The 26746-nt window shown below is 39.8% G+C and overlaps 1 protein-coding gene across 1 annotated transcript in view; it reads left to right on the forward strand.

Moving 5' to 3' along the window:
• Window positions 1-26746, forward strand: part of ATP13A4 (ATPase 13A4) — a 153500-nt gene that overhangs the window by 110118 nt on the left and 16636 nt on the right. Inside the window, exons 14-24 of the mRNA XM_089910672.1 lie at window positions 3553-3703; window positions 5267-5353; window positions 5583-5736; window positions 6894-7005; window positions 13788-13912; window positions 18672-18835; window positions 19656-19778; window positions 21038-21117; window positions 22540-22582; window positions 22970-23079; window positions 24947-25043. Of these exons, the coding sequence (XP_089766798.1) occupies window positions 3553-3703; window positions 5267-5353; window positions 5583-5736; window positions 6894-7005; window positions 13788-13912; window positions 18672-18835; window positions 19656-19778; window positions 21038-21117; window positions 22540-22582; window positions 22970-23079; window positions 24947-25043 (1246 nt within the window). The remainder of the gene's footprint in view (window positions 1-3552; window positions 3704-5266; window positions 5354-5582; window positions 5737-6893; window positions 7006-13787; window positions 13913-18671; window positions 18836-19655; window positions 19779-21037; window positions 21118-22539; window positions 22583-22969; window positions 23080-24946; window positions 25044-26746) is intronic.

Below are 26746 nucleotides of genomic sequence, written 5' to 3' on the forward strand. Positions count from 1 at the left end.
ACCTGGCTATTGCAAATAATGCTGCAATGAACATTGGGGTGCATGTGTCTTTTCGAATTATGGTTTTCTCCAGATATATGCCCAGGAATGGGATTGCTGGATTATATGGTAGCTCTATTTTTAGTTTTTTAAGGAGTCTCCATACTGTTCTCCATAGTGGCTGTATCAATTTACATCCCCAGCAACAGGGTAGGAGGGTTCCATTTTCTCCACACCTTCTCCAGCAGTTATTGTTTGTAGATTTTTTGATGATGGCCATTTTAAGCGGTGTGAGGTGATACCTCATTGTAGCTTTGATTTGCATTTCTCTAATAATTAGTGATGTTGAGCGTCTTTTCATGTGCCACTTAGCCATCTGTATGTCTTTTTTGGAGAAATGTCTGCTTAGATCTTCCTCCCATTTTTTGGTGGGGTTGTTTGTTTTTTAGATATTGAGCTACATGAGCTCAGGTTTTGTTTTTTAATGAAAATAGTCCCCTCTCATACTTGCAACCTAAATCACAAAGCATCTTATACATAAAAGGTACATCATGATTCTTCTGCATTATGCAAATGACATACGATTTATCTATAAAATGTTTTAATTATATATGTTTAACACATTTTCATATTAATGTATTATTTATAAACAAGCCCATTTCTGGAGTTGAAAAATTAATCCTGGTGCTTCTAACCATTTTAGTCTATAGAAGGAGGCTGTTACAAGTGGTAACTTTCTAAAGTTCTTTTCATTTTCTCTTGAAGATAGATTTGGATATATGCCCGGTCTTCTTGTTTTTAGTATTTTCCTGTTTCAGTGTCTATAAAAAATGTATGCATTTATTCACATATGTGAGCATTCAGAGAGCAGTCTTTTTCTTATTTATATTTGTGTCCCTAATGCCATATAGCACTATAGCAGGCACACATAGTAGATGCACAATAAATGTTTGTTTATTTAAAGTGAACTTAATATGTTCCATCTTTTGAATGCTCTTCTCCTTATTGAATTGACATCATCTTATTCACAAAACTTTTAAAACTTTCTGTTTCTAAAAGTGACTTGTCAAATTTAAATAAAAATAATTGATATACTATTTAGATTATTGATAGATTAATCCAACCTGTCACTCTCCTTCCCCCCCCTCCTTTCCCTCCTTCAAAAAGGTCAAAGTTGGCTCTAAATGACTAAAAGAGCAATTAAAAGCTTTTTAAAAAAATTTTAAAAGTATTTATTTATTTATTTGGCTGCATCAGGTCTTAGTCACGGCACATGGGCTGTTCGTTGTGATGTGCAGGCTTCTCTCTAGCTGTGGTGCGCAGGCTCAGTAGTTCCAGCCTGTGGGCTCTCTAGTTGTGGCACATGGGCTCTAGAGCTCACGGGCTCAGTAGTTGCGGCACTCAGTCTTAGCTGCCCCACGGCATGTGGGATCTTAGTTCCCTGACCAGGGATTGAACCCACGTCCCTTGCATTGGAAGGCGGATTTTTAACCACTGGACCACCAGGGAATTCCCCCAAAGTTTTTTTAATTGACAAATTTAACTGATAGAATAAGAGAAAACAGATTAAATTCTAAGCAAGAAGTCAGCACCTGACTTAGTTGCTGTTAGATATCTTATTGTAAACTGTAAGCTCTTTTCTAATAATTCTTATCTTTTCCAAAGAGGGCCTGCCTAATGTGCCAGGTACTTTAAAGTCATTGGAAGTCTACCTGAGCTACCTCGTCCTGATAAGTCATAAACATTCAAATAATAGTTCAAGGTCAGGGATGACAGAGGGTTCTATTTATTTTTGTGCAAACCAGGTCTGGCCCAATCCTCCGAAACTCAGAACTGTGTATTCAGAATTACATACGGAAGACAGTTTGTGTGCCATCTTAAAGATAAGATTCTTTTTTCCTGATCTGTGTTTGCTTTACAGCGTGAGCTTGAGAATCTGTGTTAATCATTGATGGTGACTGCTTCCTTTTAGATGTTTACTAAAATACCAGAGACATATTGTAACCACTGAGATAACTTGATCTTTCAATATATAATGATATGATCAACAGGCTCAGTCGAGAGGTTTTTGAGCTCTTAAAGAAGCTTGGATGAGGAAGCCAGGAAGAAATATGGCTGAATTACGAGTTAACATTCTGATGTATATGCTTTCAGGAACAAAACGCTAGAGCAACCGAAGGAAATGCAGGGTCCATATCATGAGAGATAATAGTCTGATCCTGGAGACCATGTTTTAAGACAAACTATGGTAAATAGTAAAAAAATACAAATTTTTCAAGAAACAGTAACTAGGAAGGTCAGAGGTCTGGAAACTGCACATTGGAATCACAGCTAGAGGTTCCTGTGTAATCCCAGAGGAAGGGAGTATTAAAGGGGGTACAGCCAAGCTGGCCACAGATCTGAAGGAAGTTGACATGTGGAGGAGGAGGAACAAGTAGATTCTGACTGGCTCCAAGAGTCAGATTTGGCCTTAATCCAGGAAGCACCTTCAGCCGCTCAGGGTCCACCAAATAGTATGGCCTGCCTTGTGAACCACTTAGTGTGCTAAACATGTAAGGAGGGACTGACCAATAAGGTCCAGAGGACATCCTTTTGTAGGCCTAATGCCAAACTTGATGACTTCAACTCTGAGTTAGTAAAAGAACCCTGCATATGATGTGTGAGTTGTATCTCGGTAGATTTTAGATGAGGGCACTTTCTACAGAAAGCAATGGTAATGATGGCTGCAATACAGATCCTAGATGCCAGGGTGGAAGAGGAGAATGCCGTGTCCTTTTCAAAATGTCTTTAAAAAATTTCATTTCTTGGGGCTTCCCTGGTGGCGCAGTGGTTGAGAGTCCGCCTGCCGATGCAGGGGACGCACCGGTCTGGGAAGATCCCGCATGCTGTGGAGCGGCTGGGCCCGTGAGCCATGGCCGCTGAGCCTGCGCGTCCGGAGCCTGTGCTCCGCAACGGGAGAGGCCACAACAGTGAGAGGCCCGCATACTGCAAAAAAAAAAAAAAAAAAAAAATTCATTTCTTTGCCATTATGGTCTTTCAGATTTCCAGTAACCAACTCATTCATTTATTTGCTCTTAAATTTGTTGACTGTCTACTGTGGACCAAAAATCAGATATGTTGGAGAGAGAGATATGGAAGAGACAGCCCTGCCCTGAAGAATAGATTGAAGGAGATACACAGATATACACAAGTAGCTATAGTATGAGCTAGCCTGTTCTGTCTCACAGCATAAGAGATAAAGTGGTCTGGAAGCTCAGGTGGGAGTGGACGCACTTGGAACTAAGGGTGATACTTCTAGCTCTTTCTATACCTCTGGATTTAAATCAGTGCCAGAGAGAGGTTAAGGAAAAGAGGGAAGAAAGAGCTTGAGAGAACCTCAGGATTTTTTCTCATACTCACTGAACTTATGTAAGGACGATGGATGAATGAAGCACTATTCATTTGGGGAGATTAGAGTGTAGACATGTAATGTAACAAAGTATATCAACTTATTTTTTAAAAGGATGGTCACCTCTAGAAGCTCCATTCTGGCCTGCAGGAATAGACTAAAGCCCTTTCCCTTTTCTCCTTTAGCTTCCAGGAAGTCCACAGCTTTGCCTCAGGCGAGGCTTTGCCATGGGGCCCACTGTCTGCAGCCATGGCCAGCTGCCATTCTCTGATCCTCCTGGATGGGACCATCCATGGAGACCCACTGGACCTCAAAATGTTTGAAGCTACTACCTGGGTAAGCTTCTGTTCTGCAAAGATTCTAAGAAGCTTCTTCAATGCCAGACCAAGCCAGGTGTTATCATAGCTATTCAATACTCATAAAAATGTGAGGTCTCCAATATGGAGTACATATGGCAGTGAGGGGCAAACTCATCCGAGCCCCAGTTTTCTCCTCTGTACAGTGTATTTCCATATTAGGGTTATTGTGAGGATTAAGTGGAAGGACGCATTAAAAAAAATCCCTGGTGCTGTGCCTGGAATATATTACCAGCTCAATAGTATTAGTATAATTATTATATAATTATTTTCTAACCCTTTCCAGCTGTAGTATGAGCCATGTCTGGTTTCAGAGTTATCTAGAACATGGGGATTAGGAAACATCACTGTCCCCAGTGCTTAGGATAATTCGTTGTTACCAGGAGTTTTATGCCTACTACTTTAGTATTAATTTTGCCTCTAAGACTAGACAATGAAAAGGAAAACCATGAGGGATTTTGTTGAGACTCTGAAGTAGATTTCAGATCAAATGGCCTTGTTCAGGAGGAGGAATCCGGCTCTCCCGGTTCTAGTCTTGGCTCTGTTCTGATTGACTCTTTCACCTCGTGAGGTCATCTCTCCTGTTGGGGTTTTCCATAACTTTAAAATGAGGGGATTGAATTAGACCAGCAGGGTTCACCTAAAAGAAAACAAAAAAGCTGGAATCTTTTCCTAAAAGGAAATTTTATTCAACAGCATCCTACACAAACCAAATCGTTGGAGTTACTCTGGTTGAGATAGCAAAATGGGGAGTAAAAGCACAGCTTAGGGAACACACATCCCCACCTACTTAGCTACAAGCCCGCCTCCACCCCGTATAGCCTGGTTCAGCTCCAGGCCTCTGTGATACATGTGTGAGCCCCACTGAAGGAGACAATCTTTAGGGTCCCTTCCGTCGCTAATAGGGCATGGTTCTGTAGCAGTCTGATGTAACTTTCTCCATCCTTCTTGGGTTACTGTTTCTGTACCTTTAAGTAGGGATTATAATTTCTTCTCTGAGATTTTTTTCTACCACTCAATGAGATGATTATAAAGCATTTTGGCATCTTTGAGTAAAAGGTTCCTCTGACTATAATTTAGGGTCTTTATTATAGCAATTCCCGAGTGTTTACTGAACATTAACCACATACATCACAGTCCCGGCCCTGCTGTACTCTGGGGACCATCAATCCAAATTAGACAGAGAGCGAAGAGCAAGAGAGTGAACCAGGAGAAAAAAGGCAGAAAGGTGTGGGCTATTCACGCTCAGTGTTTTCAAGTTAAGTCCTTCAGAAATGGAGAATGAGCCTTTATGCAGCACCTTCCAGCAGAGAAAGCAGGAGAAATTGCATGCATAATTCAGAAGTGTCTGCCCTTCAAGTTTCTAGCATTTCCGATGCATTATTTTTGTGTGTGGCGAATTAAGTCTGGTTCACCTCCGTATAGCTGAGGGAGGAGAATATATTGAGACAACTTGAGATTTTCTCAAGGGAAGGGTTTGAGCACAGTATTAGTGGATGAACAAGAAAGAAATCTCTACAATGAAACATCCTGTTTGAAATAGGAAATGGTGGTTTCCGGGCATGATTTCCACATCAAGGGAGCACCGGCATGTGCCATGGTTGTTAAGCCCTGCAAAACAGCCAGCCAGGTAAGTCTTGCCTGCTCTCCACCCCACAAAACCCAACTCAGAAGGAAAGTCCTGGCAGGCCCACAATTTTGAAAGCTCAGAGATGTGTCTTCTTTGAATTCCACATGTGAAAATTGGTGAGACCTTGTTTCCCTTATTTGCTAAGCTAAGGATTGGAGAAGGAGTAATTAATTTCCAGTAGGTAGAAGCTATGTGGTGTGTCCCTCTCCATGCCCCATCCCTCACCCAGGTCCCAGTGGAAGGAATTGCAATCCTGCATCAGTTCCCATTCTCATCAGCACTGCAGAGGATGACGGTCATCGTCCAAGAGATGGGGGGTGACTGGCTGGCGTTCATGAAAGGTGCACCAGAGAGGGTGGCCAGCTTTTGCCAACCTGAGACAGGTAAGTGGACAGACTTATATTACAATGGGCAAATCTGTATTTCCAACCCACATATGTCCCCTCAGCATTTGATCGATGAATCCAATTGCCTACTGGCCATCACCAATTGGATGACTCACTGGCATCTCAAACTCGGTACCAGAACCAAGCTTATCTTTCTCACTCTCTCTATTTCCCATCTTAGTGAATGAAAGTACTACTCCCCCATCCCAGTTTAGGATTCTTCCTGGATTCCTCTCTCTCCCTCAGTGCCTCTGTCTTGTCAATTGCTAATCCATGGCCCTGTCACTCCATCACCTCAGGCCCTCATCATCCCTCCACTGGATCACTTCATAGTTGGTGAATTTGTTCTCTGCCCCCCAGTGTCCCCTACTCTAATTCACCCTTCACACTGTGACCAGATTGGTTTTTCTGTCACACAGTATAATTATGTTAGCACATTCCTGCTTTCATTCTTTGATTGCTTCTCATAGGCTCCAGGATAATCTCCTTTAGGACCATATCTAAGGCCTTCGTGATCTGACTCCTATCAAACTTCCCAGAGTTTCCTTACCACTCCTATCTTCACATCCTGTGCTCCCCCTGAGATGAACTATCAAGGTTTGCTGTCTCATGGCCCTGTGCCTGAGCACATGATGCTCCCTCAGCCAAAATGCCCTTTCCCTTCTCCATCTAATCACATCCTCCCTGTCTGATAGATGCACCAAGTGTTTCCATAGCGTGCTGTAACTGCCTGGATCATAGCAAGGATCTCATTCGATTGTATTGTTAGTCTACTGGCTGTTACCCTACTAGACAAAGATCCTCAGAGTGGCAATTGCAGTGCAATCTCTGCGTAGCTAATTCCTGACCCATAGTAGACTCAATAAATATTTGATGGTTAAACTGGAGAAAAAAAGAATCATACACTTTTCCCATTCTTCTTCTTCTTTTTGTTTTTTTGTTTTTTGAATGCTTCCTTTTCATTTCTGCTTCACTGGATCCCAAGAGGTCAATCGTGACAATGTAGTAATATTTAACATTCCCACTGACTTGTTTGTGTACATTTTTAGAGGTGTGTTTTCTTGGGCAAGAGTTGGATCTCTTTGTAAAGAATTTCTCTCCCAGTTCTAGCTGAGTTCATATTGCATACTAATCTTGTGTTATTTTCTGAACAGTACCAACTAGTTTTGTTAGTGAACTTCAGATTTACACGACACAGGGCTTCCGGGTCATAGGACTGGCCTACAAAAAGCTGGAAATGGACCATCATACCACTGCCTTGATGAGGTAAATGGGGTGGGGGGAATTTTGATAAAGCAGAATGGTTTCGTGGGAAGACGCACCAGACTGGGCAGTGGACCCAGCAACACAGCTTACTGAATCTGTGTGCATGAAATGCCTTTGAACTTAGTAAATGGGGGTATAGTCATCCCTGCCCTGCCTAAATCACAAAGCTGATGTGAAAACTGGGAGAACTGATGAGAAAAAGCTGTATAAATTGTAAAGTATGATGTGATTGTACAGCTTTGTGAAGACAGATGTACGAATACAACCCATGTTTCAGAGGGTTTGAAATTGTGGTCATGCCCCCATTTTGAACCAAATATAAGTTTTGTTTTAAATTATTTTTGGTAATTAATTAGCTATTTGGGGATTTTATTATTTTTTATTTTATTTTATTTTTTTAACATCTTTATTGGGGTATAATTGCTTTACAATGGTGTGTTAGTTTCTGCTTTACAACAAAGTGAATCAGTTATACATATACATACGTTTCCATATCTCTTCCCTCTTGCGTCTCCCTCCCTCCCACCCTCCCCATCCCCCCACTCCAGGCGGTCACAAAGCACTGAGCTGATATCCCTGTGCTATGCGGCTGCTTCCCACTAGCTATCTACCTTACATTTGGTAGTGCATATATGTCCATGCCTCTCTCTCACTTTGTCACAGCTCACCCTTCCCCCTCCCCATATCCACAAATCCGTTCTCTAGTAGGTCTGTGTCTTTATTCCTGTCTTACCCCTAGGTTCTTCATGACATTTTTTTTTCTTAAATTCCATATATATGCGTTAGCATACGGTATTTGTCTTTCTCTTTCTGACTTACTTCATTCTGTATGACAGACTCTAGGTCTATCCATCTCATTACAAATAGCTCAATTTCGTTTCTTTTTATGGCTGAGTAATATTCTATAGTATATATGTGCCATATCTTTATCCATTCATCTGTCGATGGACACTTAGGTTGCTTCCATGTCCTGGCTATTGTAAATAGTGCTGCAATGAACTTTGTGGTACATGACTCTTTTTGAATTATGGTTTTCTCAGGGTATATGCCCAGTAATGGGATTACTGGGTCGTATGGTAGTACTATTTTTAGTTTTTTGAGGAACCTCCATACTGTTCTCCATAGTGGCTGTATCAATTTACATTTCCACCAAGAGTGCAGGAGGGTTCCCTTTTCTCCACACCCTCTCCAGCATTTATTGTTTGTAGATTTTTTGATGATGGCCATTCTGACCAGTGTGAGGTGATACCTCATTGTAGTTTTGATTTGCATTTCTTTAATGATTAGCGATGTTGAGCATCCTTTTGTGTGTTTGTTGGCGATCTCTATATATTCTTTGGAGAAAAGTCTATTTAGGTCTTCTGCCCATTTTTGGATTGGGTTTTTTTTTTTTTTTGATATTGAGCTGCATGAGCTGCTTGTATATTTTGGAGATTAATCCTTTGTCAGTTGCTTCATCTGCAAATATTTTCTCCGATTCTCACAGTTGTCTTTTCGTCTAGTTTATGGTTTCCTTTGCTGTACAAAAGCTTTTAAGTTTCACTAGGTCCCTTTGTTTATTTTTGTTTTTATTTCCATTTCTCTAGGAGGTGGATCCAAAAGGATCTTGCTGTGTTTTATGTCATGGAGTGTTCTGCCTCTAAGTGTTTTCCTCTAAGACTTTTATAGTGTCTGGCCTTACATTTAGGCCTTTAATCCATTTTCAGTTTATTTTTGTGTATGGTGTTAGGAAGTGTTCTAATTTCATTCTTTTACATGTAGCTGTCCAGTTTTCCTAGCACCACTTATTGAAGAGGCTGTCATTTCTCCATGTATATTCTTGCCTCCTTTATCAAAGATAAGGTGACCAAACGTGCATGGATTTATCTCTGAGCTTCCTATCCTGTTCCATTGATCTGTCTTTCTGTTTTTGTGCCAGTGCCATGCTGTCTTGATTATTGTAGCTTTGTAGTACAGTGTGAAATCAGGGAGCCTGATTCCTCCAGCTCCGTTTTTCGTTCTCAAGATTGCTTTGGCTATTCGGTGTCTGTTGTGTTTCCATACAAATTGTGAAATGTTTTGTTCTAGTTCTGTGAAAAATGCTATTGGTAGTTTGATAGGGATTGCATTGAATCTGTAGATTGCTTTGGGTAGTATAGTCATTTTCACAATGTTCGTTCTTCCAATCCAAGAACATGGTATATCTCTCCATCTGTTTGTATAGTCTTTAATTTCTTTCATCAGTGTCTTATAGTTTTCGGCATACAGGTCTTTTGTCTCCTTAGGTAGGTTTATACCTAGGTATTTTTTTCTTTTTGTTGCAAAGGTAAATGGGAGTGTTTCCTTAATTTCTCTTTCAGATATTTCATCATTAGTGTATAGGAATGCAAGAGATTTCTGTGCATTAGTTTTTTTTTTTTTTTTTTTTTGCAGTACGTGGGCCTCTCACTGTCGTGGCCTCTCCCGTTGCGGAGCACAGGCTCTGGACGCACAGGCTCAGCGGCCACGGCTCACAGGCCCAGCCGCTCCGCGGCATAGGGGATATTCCCGGACTGGGGCATGAACCCGTCTACCCTGCATTGGCAGGCGGACTCTCAACCACTGCGCCACCAGGGAAGCCTGTGCATTAGTTTTGTATCCTGCTACTTTACCAGATTCATTGATTAGCTCTAGTAGTTTTCTGGTAGCATCTTTAGGATTCTCTATGTATAGTATCATGTCACCTGAAAACAGTCACAGCTTTACTTCTTTTCTGATTTGGATTCCTTTTATTTCTTTTTCTTCTCTAACTGCTGTGCCTAAAACTTCCAAAACTATGTTGAATAATAGTGGTGAGAATGAGCAACCTTGTCTTGTTCCTGATCTTAGTGGAAATGGTTTCAATTTTTCACCACTGAGAACAACGTTGGCTGTGGTTTGTCATATATGGCCTTTATTATTTTGAGGTAAGTTCCCTCTGTGCCTACTTTCTGAAGGGGTTTTATCATAAATTGGTGTTGAAATTTGTCAAAAGTTTTTCTGTATCTATTAAGATGATCAATGGTTTTCCTCCTTCAATTTGTTAATATGGTGTATCACATTGATTGATTTGCATATTTTGAAGTATCCTTGCATTCCTGTGATAAACCCCACTTGATCATGGTGTATGATCCTTTTAATGTGCTGTTGGATTCTGTTTGCTAGTATTTTGTTGATGATTTTTGCATCTATGTTCATCAGTGATATTAGCCTGTAGTTTTCTTTCTTTGTGGCATCTTTGGTTTTGGTATCTGGGTGATGGTGGCCTCGTAGAATGAGTTTGGGAGTGTTCCTCCTTCTGCTATATTTTGGAAGAGTTTGAGAAGGATAGGTGTTAGCTCTTCTCTAAATGTTTGATAGAATTCGCCTGTATTGCCATCTGGTCCTGGCCTTTTGTTTGTTAGAAGATTTTTAATCACAGTCTCAATTTCAGTGCTTGTGATTGGTCTGTTTATATTTTCTATTTCTTCCTGATTCAGTCTTGGAAGGTTGTGCTTTTCTAAGAGTTTGTACATTTCTTCCAAGCTGTGCATTTTATTGGCATATAGTTGCTTGTAGTAGTCTCTCATGAGCCTTTGTATTTCTGCATGTCAGTTGTTACTTCTCCTTTTTAATTTCTAATTCTGTTGATTTGAGTCTTCTCCCTTTTTTTCTTGATGAGTCTGGCTAATGGTTTATCAATTTTGTTTATCTTCTCAAAGAACCAGCTTTTAGTTTTATTGATCTTTGCTACTGTTTCCTTCATTTCTTTTTCATTTATTTCTGATCTGATCTTTATGATTTCTTTCCTTCTGCTAACTTTGGGGTTTTTTTGTTCTTCTGTCTCTAATTGCTTTAGCTGTAAGGTTAGGTTGTTTAGTTGAGATGTTTCTTGAGGTAGGATTGTATTGCCATAAACTTCCCTCTTAGAACTGTTTTTGCTGCATCCCATAGGTTTTGAGTCATCCTGTCTTCATTGTCATTTGCTTCTAGGTATTTTTTGATTTCCTCTTTGATTTCTTCAGTGATCTCTTGGTTATTTAGTAGTGTATTGTTTAGCCTCCATGTGTTTGTATTTTTTACAGAGTTTTTTCCTGTACTTGATATCTAGTCTCATAGCGTTGTGGTCAGAAAAGACACTTGATATGATTTCAATATCCTTAAATTTACCAAGGCTTGATTTGTGACTGAAGATAGGATCTATCCTGCAGAATGTTCCATGAGCACTTGAGAAGAAAGTGTATTCTGTTGTTTTTGCATGGAATGTCCTATAAATATCAATTAGTCCACCTCGTCTAATGTGTCGTTTAAAGCTTGTGTTTCCTTATTTATTTTCATTTTGGATGATCTGTCCAATGGTGAAAGTGGGGTGTTTAAGTCCACTACTATTATTTTGTTACTGTCAATTTCCCCTTTTATGTCTGTTAGCATTTGCCTTATGTGTTGAGGTGCTCCTATGTTGGGTGCATACATATTTACAATTGTTATATCTTCTTCTTGGATTGCTCCCTTGATCATTATATAGTGTCCTTCTTTGTCTCTTGTAATAGTCTTTATTTTAAAGTCTATTTTGTCTGATATGAGAATTACTACTCTAGCTTACTTTTGATTTCCATTTTCATGGAATACCTTTTTCCATCTCCTAACTTTCAGTCTGTATGTGTCCCTAGGTCTGAAGCCAGTCTCTTGTAGACAGCATATGTACGGGTCTTGTTTTTGTATCCATTCAGCCAGTCTATGTCTTTTGGTTGGAGCATTTAATCCATTTACATTTAAAGTAGTTATCGATATGTATTTTCCTATTACCACTTTCTTAATTGTTTTGGGTTTGTTATTTTAAGTCTTTTCCTTCTCTTGTGTTTCTGCCTAGAGAAGTTCTTTAGCACTTGTTGTAAAGCTGGTTTGGTGGTGCTGAATTCTCAGCTTTTGATTATCTGTAAAGGTTTTATTTTCTCCCTCAAATCTGAATGATATCATTGCTGTGTAGAATAATCTTGGTTGTAGGTTTTTCCCTTTCATCACTTTAAATATGTCCTGCCACCCCCTTCTGGCTTGCAGAGTTTCTGCTAAAAAATCAGCTGTTAACCTTATGGGGATTTTCTTGTATGTTAATTGTTGCTTTTCTCTTGCTGCTTTTAATATTTTTTCTTTGTACTTAATTTTTGATAGTTTGATTAATATGTATCATGGCATGTTTCTCCTTGGATTTATCCTGTGTGGGGCTCTCTGCCCTTCCTGGACTTGATTGACTATTTCCTTACCCATATTGGGGAAGTTTTCAACTATAATCTCTTCAAATATTTTCTCCAACCCTTTCTTTTTCTCTTCTTCTTCTGGGACCCCTATAATTTGAATGTTGGTGTGTTTAATGTTGTCCAAGTTGTCTCTGAGATTGTCCTCAATTCTTTTCATTCTTTTTTCTTTATTCTGCTCTGTGGTAGTTATTTCCACTATTTTATCTTCCAGGTCACTTATCATTCTTCTGCCTCAGTTATTCTGCTATCCATTCCTTCTAGATAATTTTTTATTTCATTTATTGTGTTGTTCATCATTATTTATTTGCTCTTTAGTTCTAGGTCCTTGTTAAACGTTTCTTGTATTTTCTCCATTCTATTTCTAAGATTTGGGATCAACTTTACTATCATTACTCTGAATTATTTTGCAGGTAGACTGCCTATTTCCTCTTCATTTGTTTGGTCTGGTGGGTTTTTACCTTGCTCCTCCATCTTCTGTGTGTTTTTCTGTCTTCTCATTTTGCTTAACTTACTGTGTTTGGGGTCTCCTTCTTTCAGGCTGCAGGTTCATAGTTCCCATTGTTTTTGGTGTCTGCCCCCAGTGGCTAAGGTTGGTTCAGTGGGTTGTGTAGGCTTTATGGTGGAGGGGACTGGTGCCTGTGTTCTGGTGGATGAGGCTGGATCTTGTCATTCTGGTGGGCAGGACCATGTCTGGTGGTGTGTTTTGGGGTGTATGTGAACTTATTATGATTTTAGGCAGCTTCTCTGCTAATGGGTGGGGTTGTGTTCCTGCCTTGCTAGTTGTTTGGCATAGGGTGTCCAGCGCTGTACCTTGCTGGTCATTGGGTGGAACTGGGTCTTTGCGTTGAGATGGAGATCTCTGGGAGAGCTTTCACCGTTTGATATTACATGGGGCCAGGAGGTCTCTGGTGGACCAATGTCCTGAACTCAGCTTTCCAACCTTAGAGGCTCAAGCCTGATACCCGGCCAGGGCACCAAGACCCTGTCAGCCACATGGCCATGTATGTGGGGAGTTTCTTGCCTTTTGGGATGTCTGAGGTCTTCTGCCAGTGTTCAGTAGGTGTTCTGTAGTAGATGTTCCACATGTAGATGTATTTCTGATTGATTTGTGGGGTGGAAGTTGTTCTCCACATCTTACTCCTCCGCCATCTTGAAGGCGCCTCACCTCACTTATTTTTAATGGTGTTTTCTACCAGAGCTAGAACTCTCTGGTGGCTGTTAACAGGTGTGGTGATGAAAATCACCACAGAAGATGGAAGACAACTTTGTGGTCATTTAATTCATTCTCTACAAAGATTAAAGTTAATCTCATCCTTAATAAGCATCCTCTCTTCATTTCAGTTCTGTCAGAACAAAAGTCTCTATATCCTTGTGCTCCCTCCTGTTTTCTTTCTGGATAGTTTCTGCACACATTCAGTGTCCCAGGAATGGTGCGTGAATGAGTGAGTGGGGACCACTCTGAGAGGAAGATATCTGACTTTGTTTTTGTTTTGCTTCCTGTAAGAAAGACTGTAATGTGTGATTTCTGTTCAATCATCCATATACTTCCAGGGACCAGGTAGAATCAGACCTGATATTTCTGGGATTGCTGATCTTGGAGAATCGACTGAAGGAAGAGACAAAACCTGCCCTGGAAGAGCTCATCTCAGCCCGGATAAGGACTGTAATGATCACAGGTATAGAGCAAAGTGTGTGTGAAAACAGGAAGAATTTGATGTGGAAATAGACAGAGATTCACCCATTTAGCAAATCTTGTTGACTTGCTACTATGGGCCAAACACTGTTCTAGACACTGGACATGGACAGCAAAATAGGCAAAGTTATTACTCTGAGCATCCTTTTACATGGGTTAAGATAGAAAATCAATCATTCAATTGAATAAACAGCTACCAATAAGTGTTATGAGATACATAAAACAGGTGATGTGGTAAAGTGTGTCTGACCAGCTACTTTAGATGACGTGTCCTTTCTGAGAGGGAACGTTTGAAATAACACCTGAATAAGAAGACATAAGCCATGCAAAGATGTTGATATTTATTATTAAATGTTCGGAGAAGAAGAATGCTTAGTCAGCATGGTCTGTAAAATACACTGAAGGCCCATCAATGAGAGCTACAATTCTGGAGATTAAAAAATGCTGTCCCGTCTACTCCCACTCCCAAACTCCAAATCACAAACAAGGGAGCAGTGAGAAAAGATTGTGCAAGAGAAATGTGTGAAATTTCTTAATGAATGCTTCCGAGTAGAGAGTCAGTGATTTCCTAATGCATTCATGATTTTTGAGCGTGTATTGCCTTCCCTTTCTCTGCTCTCGAAGTCAGATGCATTTAACTCTATGAATTCTGGTGTCAAGATACAGTCTTGCCCCACCAAAGCACTCTCCCCCATCCCACTGTCCTTGAACCCAATTTGATGTTGGAAACTCGAGAATACGTTCACCTCCCCTTTGGAGCTTCTCCACCCCCCTCCACTACCACACCCTCCAATCCAAGAGACTTTTGGATCACTTTTTCCCTCTCCCTTCTTAGCCCCTCTGCCCAACTTCTAGGTGCTGCTGAGTTAGTTTACTACTTATTAGAATTCCCCTTACATTATGACCCTTCTGTTTCAAAATTTTTATTTAGCACTTATTTTACACAGTCTCAGAATCTATCCTTTACCAGTTAGATTTATGTAGAAGTAAGAGCTCATCGCTCACAACACCCCCTCTTCACTTCTTCTTTCATATTGAAATTTCTGTTCTGCTTCTTTCCTTGCTTGGTTGTAAGTTTTCTGAAGAATTGTCCTTGGATGGGTTGGAAGGGTGATATGCTCTCTGATCTTTTATATACCCTGAAATATCTTTCTTTGCTCTGATAGGTGAATGATGTCTTGCCTGGGTATAGTATGTTTGGGTTAGAGTACTTTTTTAAAAAAAATTTTATTGGAGTATAGTTGATTTATAATGTTATGTTAGTTTCAGCAAAGTGAATCAGTTATACATATATCAATACATATAATATATCCACTCTTCTTTAGGTTCTTTTCCCATATAGGTCATTACAGAGACCTATATTACACTACTAATGTAGAGAACTCTACATTACAGAGTAGAGTTCCCTGTGCTATACAGTAGGTCCTTATTAGTTATCTATTTTATATATAGAGTCCTTTTTTATTAATGGTCTGTAGGTTTTATTCTTTTGTCTTCCAGTTTTTGGTATTGCATATCACAAGGCCAGTGGAGTCCACTGTAGGTAACTTGTTCTGTTTACATATAATCCTTTTTCTTTAACTTTGGAGTTTAGAAATGTTACCGAGGTGTGCCTGTATGTTTGTCTTTTTTCATTAATTTAGTCTGGAACATTGTGAGCATTTTATTTTATTTTATTTTTTTATTTTTTTATTTTTTTATTTTTTATTTTTTATTTTTTTGTGATACGCGGGCCTCTCACTGCTGTGGCCTCTCCCGTCGTGGAGCACAAGCTCCGGACGCGCAGGCTCAGCGGCCATGGCTCATGGGCCCAGCCGCTCCGCGGCATGTGAGATCCTCCTGGACTGGGGCACGAACCCGTGTCCCCTGCATTGGCAGGCGGACTCTCAACCACTGTGCCACCGGGGAAGCCCCATTGTGAGCATTTTTAATCTGTCTTCTTCTTCTCAGGAAAATTTCTTCTATTGTTAATTAGGGCTTTTGTTCTCTCTCTTTCCTTCTTCCTGTCTGTAATTTCCACTATTCACATGACAGGCTTCCTGGATCTATCCTCTTGGTCTCTTATGTTTTTTTTCTTGTAACTCATATTTTAAAATTTTTCATATAATTTTTAAAGACTATATTCCATTTACAGTTACTACAAAATATTGGCTATATTTCCCATGTTGTATATAGATCCTTTTAGTCTATCTTACGTAACTCTCATATTTTTATAATTTTGCTCTGAGCTTTAAGGGTTCTTTTTTTGCACCGAATTTTTTCAAACTGCAAACTCGGGTATCAAAAATGAGGATGATCTCCCTCAAATCACCCTTGAATTGTGAAGTTCTTAAATTGTGTTTTGGAGTAGGAGTGACTTTAGAAAACCATGTTTTGCCTGTGCTCCATTTGAGTTTCCTAAGTGCTCTCATTATTTTTAATGCAGCTTTCTTCTGTCTCCAGCAGCTAGCCTGCTTTACCAGTCATGTTCTGGTTGTTCTGCCTTATATTTCCTTATCTAGCTTCTGGAATTTCTTAAGTAGGTTTTTATCTTTTTTTGTCAGATGGTTGAGGATCAGGCCTGGGCTGCATGTCCTAAACAACAGACCTCTCACAGGTGACAGATGGCAAAACGGTCTGTGTTGCAAAGCAGATGGCTGTTGTCGCCCTGCTGAGGCATGTGGAAGAGCCTCTCACTCTCAGGGCTCCCTGTACTCTTCTGATCTCAGGCTAGAGCATCTCCCTCCCCCCAGTTAGCTCTTTTGAGGATTCTCAAAGTATTTTGGTAGAAACCTGGGAGAAACCATGTTAGGGATAGCCAGCCGGTTGTTAACATTATTTATTTTTAGTGGTTGCTCTACGAATCACTATATCTGTACCTACCCTTTCAAGAAGGCTTATCATCATAAACATCCCCTACTTTCTCTCCTCTGTTATTGTTGTATATATATGTGTATGACATACAATGAAACCCCACCAGACAATGTTAGAGTTTTATATTTCAACAGTCAAGAGTTGGAGAACATAAGTGAAGAAAAATCGACTTTATATTTATACAGCTCTTTATTATTTCTGTTCCTAAATGTTCATGTCTTATGTTGCAAGTTTCCCTCTGGTATCATTTCCTTTCAGCCTAAAGAACTTCTTTAAGCATTTCTTTCTGAGCATATCTGCTGGCACAAATTATCTTAGATTCCCTTATCTAAGTATGTCTTCATTCCTAAGAATATTGTCATTAGCTATAGGAGTCTGAGTTGACAATATTTTTCTTTCAGCACTTTAAAGATGTTCCACTGTTATCTTGCCTTCATGGTTTTTGATGAGAAATCTGATAATTTGAATTATTGTTTCCTTATATGTAATTTATTGTTTTCCCTAGCTGCTCCTAAGATATTTGCTTTATCTTTGGTTTTTTAGCAGCTTGATTATGTGTCTGGGTGTGGTTTTCACTGAATTTATCTTGTTTGGGATTCACTGAGCTTCTTGAATCTGTACATTTAAATCTTTTACCATATTTGGGAAGTTTTCTGCTCTTACGTCTTCAAAACATTTTTTTCCTGTTCCAATCTTTCTCCTCTCCTTCTTGGGCTCTAATGACATGAATGTGAGTTCTTTTGATATTCTTCAATCTTTGTTCTTTGTTTTTTCAGTTGAGAACTTCTATCTTGTCATTTATTTCAAGAGTATTAACCTTCACCACATGGAGGAGGATTACAGTAGCTGCTTTAAAAGCATTGTCTGATAATTCCAACATCTGGGTCATCTTGAGACAGGCAACTATTGAATTGTTTTTTCTTGAGAATTGGCCAGATTTTCCAGGTTTTTCACATGTTGAGAATCTGAACATTTTGAATATTATGTTGGGATACTTTGGATCCTGTTAAAATCCTCTAGAGAATGTTGAGTTTATTGTTTTAGCAAGCAAAACTCTGGAATATGGGAGGTGACTAATATCATAGTTCAATTCTTGAAGCTTTTGCTATCCTTCTTCAGGTTTGCTGTGCATGTGCACAGCTCTGGGTTGAGCTTGGGGCTTACATAGTTCATACACTGAATTAGTCTCCTTGTCTAGCTCTCTTCTTTCTAGGATTTCCCTCACAACTCTTCAGGCCTCCAGTGCCCCTTTCCTGGTTCCTTTGGCCAGAAAAAGCAGGGTTTTCTTGGAGTTTTAGCTATCTGCATAGCTCTGGGACTGGGGCTCACACTCAGGTCAAATTATGTGAGAGGAAAGAGAAAAAAAGCTGAGAATCTCTCCACCTTGTAGATTATTTCTCCAAATTTGACTCCCTTTCACATTATGCCATTTGTGTTTACTTTTCAAAGTCCTCAGGTAGGTTTTTTTAATGGTATTTTTTCCAGAGTTTTCCATTGTAATCAGTGGGAGAAATAGATTCTAGTGGGCTTACTCCATATTAGCTGGAAGTGGAACCATGAGATGTCATATTAAACCAGTAGAGTTTTGCTAAACATTTACTAAGCTGTTGACAAATAACAGAAATATATTGGAACTTTTCCTTTTTAATTTTACTTCCCAATCTCTGGCAAAAATATACTAGTAGGTCATAAAGTAACCAGATGAAAAGCAGCAATAATAAGAAAAGGGATCACAGAATCATGGAAGGTCAGGGCTGAGAGAGAACTTAGAGACTATTTCTTCTCACACCAAAAATAAGGTCTGAACTCCTTACCCTAGCTTTCTAGGTTCTACGTGAATTGGTTCTGTCTCTTCAATCTCATCTTGGGATACTTTTCCTTTCTTCTAGGTGACAATCTTCAGACTGCAATAACAGTGGCCAGAAAGTCTGGAATGGTTTCTGAAAGCCAGAAAGTCATTCTCATTGAAGCAAATGAAACTACTGAGTCCTCATCAGCATCTGTATCTTGGCAATTAGTCGAAGAGAAGAAACATATTGCTTATAGGAATCAGGTATACCTAAAAGCAGACCTTCTGCCATATTATCTAACTCGTCACACAGTGTTGACTACTGAGCAGCTTTGACCGGCAGAGGTGTACAGGTGACCTAGGGTCAACATACTTCTCCAAATGTCTAACATGTATACAGTTCAAAGAACTCAATTATATCATTTTCCCATACCATTCCTACTGAGCTTTAAGGTATGGTGCTTTCCTGGGTGCTGGAAATAATCCATTCTTTTAAACTTAAAAAAGTCTTTAGAAAGAATATAGTAAGTGGAGCTGCAAGTCTAATTTTCCATTTTTTCCCTTGCTTGCCAGCCATCCCACTGGGTTCAAAGGGGATTTAGTCCCTAAGAGAGACACTGCTGTGTGCATTGGAAAATCAGACTATATCTTCAGGGTGGGAAGAAGTTTTATTCATTTATTTCCAATCTTGTCAGTATCCTATATCTATTATGTCCTTGTGAAACAATATTAATTCTGTTAAAAAAACAAAAAAAAGGAAAGTTCTCACCTCAGGGAGGGATTTGTTAAGCTGCAATGCTTTTGTATTTTACACTTGAAATGTGTGAAATGTGCTTTTCTCTGGGACTCACTGAGATCAAATCAGGATGAGAACAGGACATGAGTAAGTGTTACTCCCCTGTTCACTAGAGGCTGTTGATGTGCAAAGATTGATCCAGCAAAGAGAAAGTGCTTCTCTGAGGAATCAGGGCCGGAGTGTGACTTTTATAGAGAGATCACAGACTGTCATTGTTGCCTTCGCTCAGATATGCTTGTGGTCCTAACCACTCTATCAAGTCTAAAATTACTGCGTCTTGCCTTGCAGGACAATTACATTAACATCAGGGAAGAAGTCTCTGATAACAGCAGAGAAGGAAGTTACCATTTTGCCCTAAGTGGAAAATCTTTCCAGGTTATAAGTCAACATTTCAGCAGCCTACTGCCAAAGGTAAGTTCTAAGAGGGTACCAGTCTCCTAGTAAAGATGCTAACAATGTCACAGAGCATGATCGTAAGTAATTTCAAACCTCTAACTAGGTTAGATATACCTATTGAATGTATCATAAGGGAACCAGATAGTTTTTCAGAGGTCACTGCTGTTTCATTTCCTGCTAGATTTAAAATAAGTAAATTTGATTAACTAATTATCCATCATCTATAGGATTAAAATATTAGTGACTTCTCAAGTGATACGATTGCTTTGGGGGAGCTGTCACTATATTGCCATGGTTAGGGGGTCTCACAGTATAGTGTAAATCCAGCAATTCTACAGGGAGGCAGGCCCAAAATAGAGGAATTCCATTAGGTTTTTGATAGAGGACGTCTATACAAAAGAGGGTCAAACTTAAAACTTTTCTGATGAAGAACAAACCCACAATGAGGGCAGGTAAGTTATATACATAAAAAACCATGTGAGCAAACTAGAGAAAGATTGTGTCCAGTGTAAAGCAAAGATAATTTACTTGTATTCAATTGCTCATTATCTTAAGTACTGTTTAAGAAAAAAAGAATGAAGACTTTAAAGCTGAGTGAACAGTAAGCTGAGTTTACAGCCAAGAAGAGCAGGGAGCACACAGCTGTAACACAGAAGAATTTAGACTCTGTAGGATGGGGTTCAGGTAGATGGAGCTGGTACAGGTTTTTATACAACAATCCATTAATGTGACAATCCATTAATGTTTCAGAGCCCAAATTAGGCTGGAGATATCAGCTGAGTTTCACAGTTGGTCAAGCCCAGATGGTATGGTTAAGCCAAAGACCACAGATAGTCACTCTCTCATCTCTAAGCTATTTTTCTGCTAGATCTGAACAATTTTCTGAGAAGCAGTTGCCTCCTTTCCTTCTCCTGGGATCCTGACCTCTTGTTATCTTGCAATTTCTCATACTTTACTGGTTTAAAGTTCCATCAAGCTCAGGGTTTTTCAGGATGACATCCTTCATGGCCCCTGAGCTAAATTCCTGTAGGTCATCATTTTCATCAATTATGTCTATTAAGTAGTCATTTTTACTGATTTTGGTCTTCCTGATCACTTATCTGATGACCAAAGTCTCAACATCTGTCTTAAAATCCAAAGAAGGACTTCTTGGAAACAAATATTTTTCTCACTCATGGATATCATTACCCAGTCAGTGTTCTGAATGTTATCAATTACTTCATGTATGACCAGCTGACATAATAAAAAAATTTTCCCTTTTGTATTCTTTACAGATATTGATCAATGGGACCATCTTTGCAAGAATGTCTCCAGGGCAGAAATCCAGTCTGGTGGAAGAATTTCAGAAACTAGAGTAGGTCTTTACCAATTCAGATGGTGTGAAGTGCATGGAGGCATGACAGGGGGAGAGTAAGGAAGTCACTCAGTTTGGTTAGGGCAGTGGTTCTTAACGTGGCTACACATGACAGTCACCTTGGGAGCTTTGAAAAATTAGCAATACCAGGACACCACCATTCAGAGATTCTGATTCAATTGCTCATGTGGGCACTTGGACATCAGTATTTTTAAAAAGTTCCTTTCATAAGTCAATTATGCATCCAGAATTGAGAACCCCACTGAACTAGAACATAAGGGGGACAAGAAATAACTCTGGAAAGGTCATCTGAACTTGGCTCCTAAAGGTACAATGAAAATTTAGACTTCATTTTTACAAATTATTTTCACGGTTATGATACAGGGAGGTCCCTATGACAAGAGATTCACATAACCCTAAAAATATTAAAACATTCTTACGCCAAAGCATCCTCTCCATCCTACATCAGAAAACTATTCTTAACACAAAGGGTCTCCATTGTCAGAATCCCATCATTTGGGATCCTTTATTTCCTGTTAATGGAAGCCCATGGAGTCTCAGAGGCTTTCTCTACCTCTGGTGCTGGACCACACTCACACAGCTCCAACTCCTACCCATCCCTAGTCCACCCTCATACTCATTGATTCAGTCACTAGGCAAAAGATCTATATTCAAAAAGCCCTATCTTCTCAATATGGCTAAAAACCTCCACAGTAAACTCGTTGCCTTAGATAGAAGTGTGGAAGAGAAGTACAGCAAATTCTGCAAACACTGTCAGAGTGCTCCTACCTTAAAAAGCAGACTGTCTTCGTCAACAATTCAAGAGAGCAGTATTCATCCAGCCTCAGAAAGCTATCCTGAAATGGGGATATATTTTCTTTCTTCAACTTCTGGTCCTGGCACCACATTTTTGAGTTGAATGACAGCTGACACGATGGATTTCCTCTCCAGTTACTATTAATGTCACCAACAATAATTCTTATTTATCATTTTAGAATACATCACTTCACTGAATACTCATAATGCTTGTAGGGGAGAAAAATGATAGTCAAAATGGGGAAGTGATCAGGTCAGAGATCCAGATCTTCTGGCTTCAAATTCTGTGCCTTCCCCACCATCCACGCCGTTATATAATCGTGAACATCCTGTTTTACAGCTGACAGAGCTGCCTCCTAGACAGAGAAGTGCGGGGTCCCCGTGAATCGCTTGGAGTCAGGAAGGCTGTATGGGATTTCTTAATCCATTGTAGGAACTGCTGAGTCATACTTTATTTTAGTCAAACCAGACTGTTAGGGAAACTCCCTTAAAATAAATAATAAGTTTGAGCCTTAAGTAATGAAGCTCATTGTATCTTTTTAATTAGAGCAATTAGAAGGTAAGATTGCTTTGATCTCCTCTACAATTGACACGGTTCCCTTTTAGTTACTTTGTAGGTATGTGTGGTGATGGAGCCAATGACTGTGGGGTAAGTAGCTGTCAGTGTGTCAATTGTACTTGCTTTAAGCCCTGTAAGAGATAGTATCCCCTGGGATATATACCACCTCCATTCCTCTTGAAGGAGAAACTGATGTGGGCGGTTTGGAAAGGTTTTAACCAAAGCCACACAATGACTCAGTGGTCAGTACAGACTAAGTGGGGAAGAACTTGGTTCTGCATTCCCCACTTCTTTAGCTAGGTGTCCCAGTGCCATCTCTTTCTTATGTGGCAGGCAGAGCAAAATTTGATCATCTCCTGGCCAGTGCTTGGGCCCACGAGCCACTTCGTGGGCAGCTTAACTAGCCTTTCTTGTGTGGCCTCAGGAGAGATGTGTGTGAGTGTGCATCTATACAGTAAGCTGACTCTTTGCTTTCAGGCTTTGAAAATGGCTCACGTGGGCATCTCTTTATCAGAGCAGGAGGCATCTGTGGCCTCACCTTTCACTTCCAAAACTCCAAACATTGAATGTGTACCTCACCTTATCAAGTAAGTAGGTACTTTTCCCCAGCATTGTTTTAATGTCTCTTGACTTTTAGGTGCAGACCCCTTTGTTTTGCCAGGCGAAGACCAGTGGAAATGTGTGTCCCTGGGCGGGGAGGTTGCTTTGTGGGAGAAACCAGTCAAACATTCTACTCCAGAGTGGACTTACCTCCTGGGAAAACAGTGGCATTTCTAATGAAAATCACTGAATAGATTATTTTTAGAAGATTAGAATCTGGAACTTGTTGCTGCTTTGAAAATGTCAATCATACTCTTCTTATTATTATTTTAAATGAATCTCCTTAGATACTTTCTTAACGGAGAATTGACAGAAACTTTCTCTTCCCTACTTGCTTTCCTTTCCTCTTGCCTCTTTATGCTTCCTTGGAATATCCTTCCTATCCCCAGTTTTCAGAATATTTATTCATCTTTGCTGCTTCTGCTACAATTTCCCTTGGTGCTTTGTTCCCCTCCCCCAACCCCAGAATATGTACTTCTGCTGCATTTTGTTTGAATGATGGAGACGGTTAGCATTGTGGCTGCTTTTGGTTATTATAACTAGTATGTGTTTACAGTTTATAAAGTGCTTTAATGCCTAGTATCTTATACAACAAAACAGCCTGGAATTGTAGGGATGGTCACTATTTCTTTTACAAAGAAATTGAGGCTCAGAGAACTTGATGTATCAAAGCTCACAGCCATATAGGATTGAAGATTGCATTAGAATTAATTTTGTTTCAATGTGTTTTATATACAAATATCATATTCCTGCCACCACATTAAAACAATGATTTGACTAGCTGCTCCCCATTTAGAAAATGTATTCATGCATCTGACAAATATTTATAAAGTAGGGACTTAGGGCCAGGAACAGTTGGAGGCACTGGGGACCCAGAAGCAAATAAATCGAACGTCCCTTGATCTCACGAAGCTTTCTTCCCGTGAAGAAGTTGGGCAATAAACACACACACAGAAAAATCAGGGGTAGTGTGAAAAGTTGGAAGATGGCTTGGGCAGTGGAATCGTCTGCTTCAGATGCGGTGGTGTGGGGAAGCCTTTCTAAGGAGGTGTGGAGGAGAAACCACCTTCTAGGCGGAATAAACAGCAGCAGCAAAGCCCTGATACAGGAAAAAGTCTAGTTTGAGGATCAGGTTTTGGAATCCCAGGAAACCATTCTGACCAGAATTAAATTTAAACTCTATTTTTTCCCAAATGAATGAGATAAAAGTGGCATTTCATAAGTACTCTATTTTACACTCTAAATATATACTATTCATTCAAAGTCAATCAACAGTAATACAAATGAACAGGCTTATTGATTCCAGTCTCTTTAAATTTGATGTGTGTCTAATTTGAGTGTGCATATTGTCTTAGTTCAGTTTTAGAAAAAGTTGGGACTGCCAAATGAAATTTGAATGAGATGTTTGCAAACTCCTGAAGCACCTGAAGCACCCCAAACCTGCAATCTTATTTAAATTTCTCAGTTCACAGATGAATAAACTGTGACCAAGAGAGGGAAAATGACCTTTCAAATCACATTAGTGAGTAGATATGAGATCTGGGACCAGTTCCCAGGTCTCCTGACTCAGAGCTGAAATAATGCCTGCAGACAGGACAAGAGTAACTCTACATTCAGGCTCCAAAGCTCCATCGAAGGCCTGTGGACCTTGGCCTGGATTTAGTCTTCCTTGAACATCTGGCACACTGACTGCCGGCTCCCACTGGCTCAAGACTGTCCAGTCTGTCAGACAAACAATCGAATTATCAGGCTTTGATATTTTCTTCTGAGCTCCGCTGAACAGCACAGAATAACTGACCTCGTTTCTTTTTGTGACTTTCATTTCATTACTCTTTCATTTCTTTTCTCACACAGGGAAGGACGTGCAGCTCTCGTTACCTCATTTTGCATGTTTAAGTACATGGCTCTGTACAGCATGATTCAGTATGTTGGTGTTCTGCTGCTCTACTGGGTATGACTTGAGACCTAGCCTCTTGGTTAGTGAGAGCTAAAACAAGTAGCGGTCACTGGCAATTTGCAAAGCCTCTTAAAGAAAGAGTGCACATGGGATATGTCGAGTACCAAAAGCCTCTCTAAAACTATCTTTAACGTTTTCGAAAGTAAATCAGAAATAGACAAGGATACAAAGGAAAAGTCGTTGGTGTCAGTTCTCTGACTCTCTGACAGAAGTTTCTTATCTCGTTGTAGCTGAGGTTCAGAACTGAAGATAAACTTTCTCTCTCACTGTTGTTTTGGCTTGCCTGGACCAGGTCTCTTATCTTCCCAGTTCCAGTGTGGCTCCACCCTAGCATAACATTCGCTAGAGAGGTGCTTCTCTAATTGGGGTTCTGGTAAATGTTTCATAACTGGCTCTCCCTGGAAACACAAGCCCCGATTATTAACGTTTACCAATTTCAATGGCATAACTACTCCCACCATGGCTGATTTCAAGCTATCTACCTGACGTCACTGAACATGGAGTTGGGAAGAGATGTATTATACAGTAGCATACCATTCTATAGTACTTGCACCATATAGATACAAGAGTTGTAAATAACCTTAAGACCATTGATAATATTTAAATGTAGGGAAATGATTAGAGAGTGATGAGTTTTGGCTATTACCTGTGTTTTTAGTATAATTTATTTAATGGTAAATTTGTATAATTTAAGTTTTTATATTGGCTGTGTTTAAAAACCAGCTCACGGAATTCCTGAAACTTTAGCAGTTGACTTTCATGAGCTAGTACAAAGCAGCCTATCACTGATTCCCTGAATACAGGGACTTGAAAATTGGCATATCATGCCCCCCAAAGCACATAGGTCTTGTGATGGTTTTTACTATTTAACAAAATATAAAAGGAGAAAAGACATATCTAGTATTTGTGAGCTCAACACGTGGGCTTATTCTGTTAAGTAACACTGAGAAAGTGAATTCCATTTGTGCTGAAGGTATCTAGATTCATCTCTATGTCTTGCCCCCGTGCTCCTGGTATGAAGGTTTTTACTTCCATTATTTTCAGATTATATAAGTCCTTTTCCTCTCACTGATGAATGGGCTGGAAAAGGAGAGGCTGTTTATAGAAATCTGGCCCTAGTTTGGAATCCCAATAACTCATTATGCTCAAAAGTAGAGTTAAACATGGGTCATCATTATCTCCTTTCCACAAAGGGTGTGTGTGGGGGGAAGGAAGCAAGTTTCTTGAAATCAGTAAAACATGAATATTTTTTTTTCAAGAATATCAAGGTGCTTTATCAGGACTTTCTAACAACACCCAAGAATGCAAATAGTAGGTTTAGTTATTCTCATTTTCCATTGGTGAAATTTAGGTAGTATCACCACACATTTGTCACTGACCATTGGGAATGTGTCATTTTGTTGTGTCAGACCAAACCCCAACCTTTCTGCTAACAAGTAGTAAAGAGACTAGAGGTGAATCAGAGTGAGATGTTCCTCTCAACAGGGGTGACACTGATGCTCAAAGGAGCAGCCCAGAAAGCACACTGCAGTGGCCCTCCTGGCTAGAAAGGAGTTTGCAGGCTTGTCTTTGGTACCCCTGCTGACATGACCAGGCCCCTGACCATACCATCTCCTTGGTAATTTACTTGAAAATCCTATGTTGCAGTGAGAAAATGAGTGCAATTGATGTCACATTTCATCCAGAAGGTTATAACT

Source organism: Delphinapterus leucas, chromosome 4 (genome assembly GCF_059928025.1).
Source record: "Delphinapterus leucas isolate spDelLeu-1000000601 "Yukka" chromosome 4, BTC_Dleu_Yukka2, whole genome shotgun sequence".
Taxonomy (NCBI): Eukaryota; Metazoa; Chordata; class Mammalia; order Artiodactyla; family Monodontidae; genus Delphinapterus; species Delphinapterus leucas.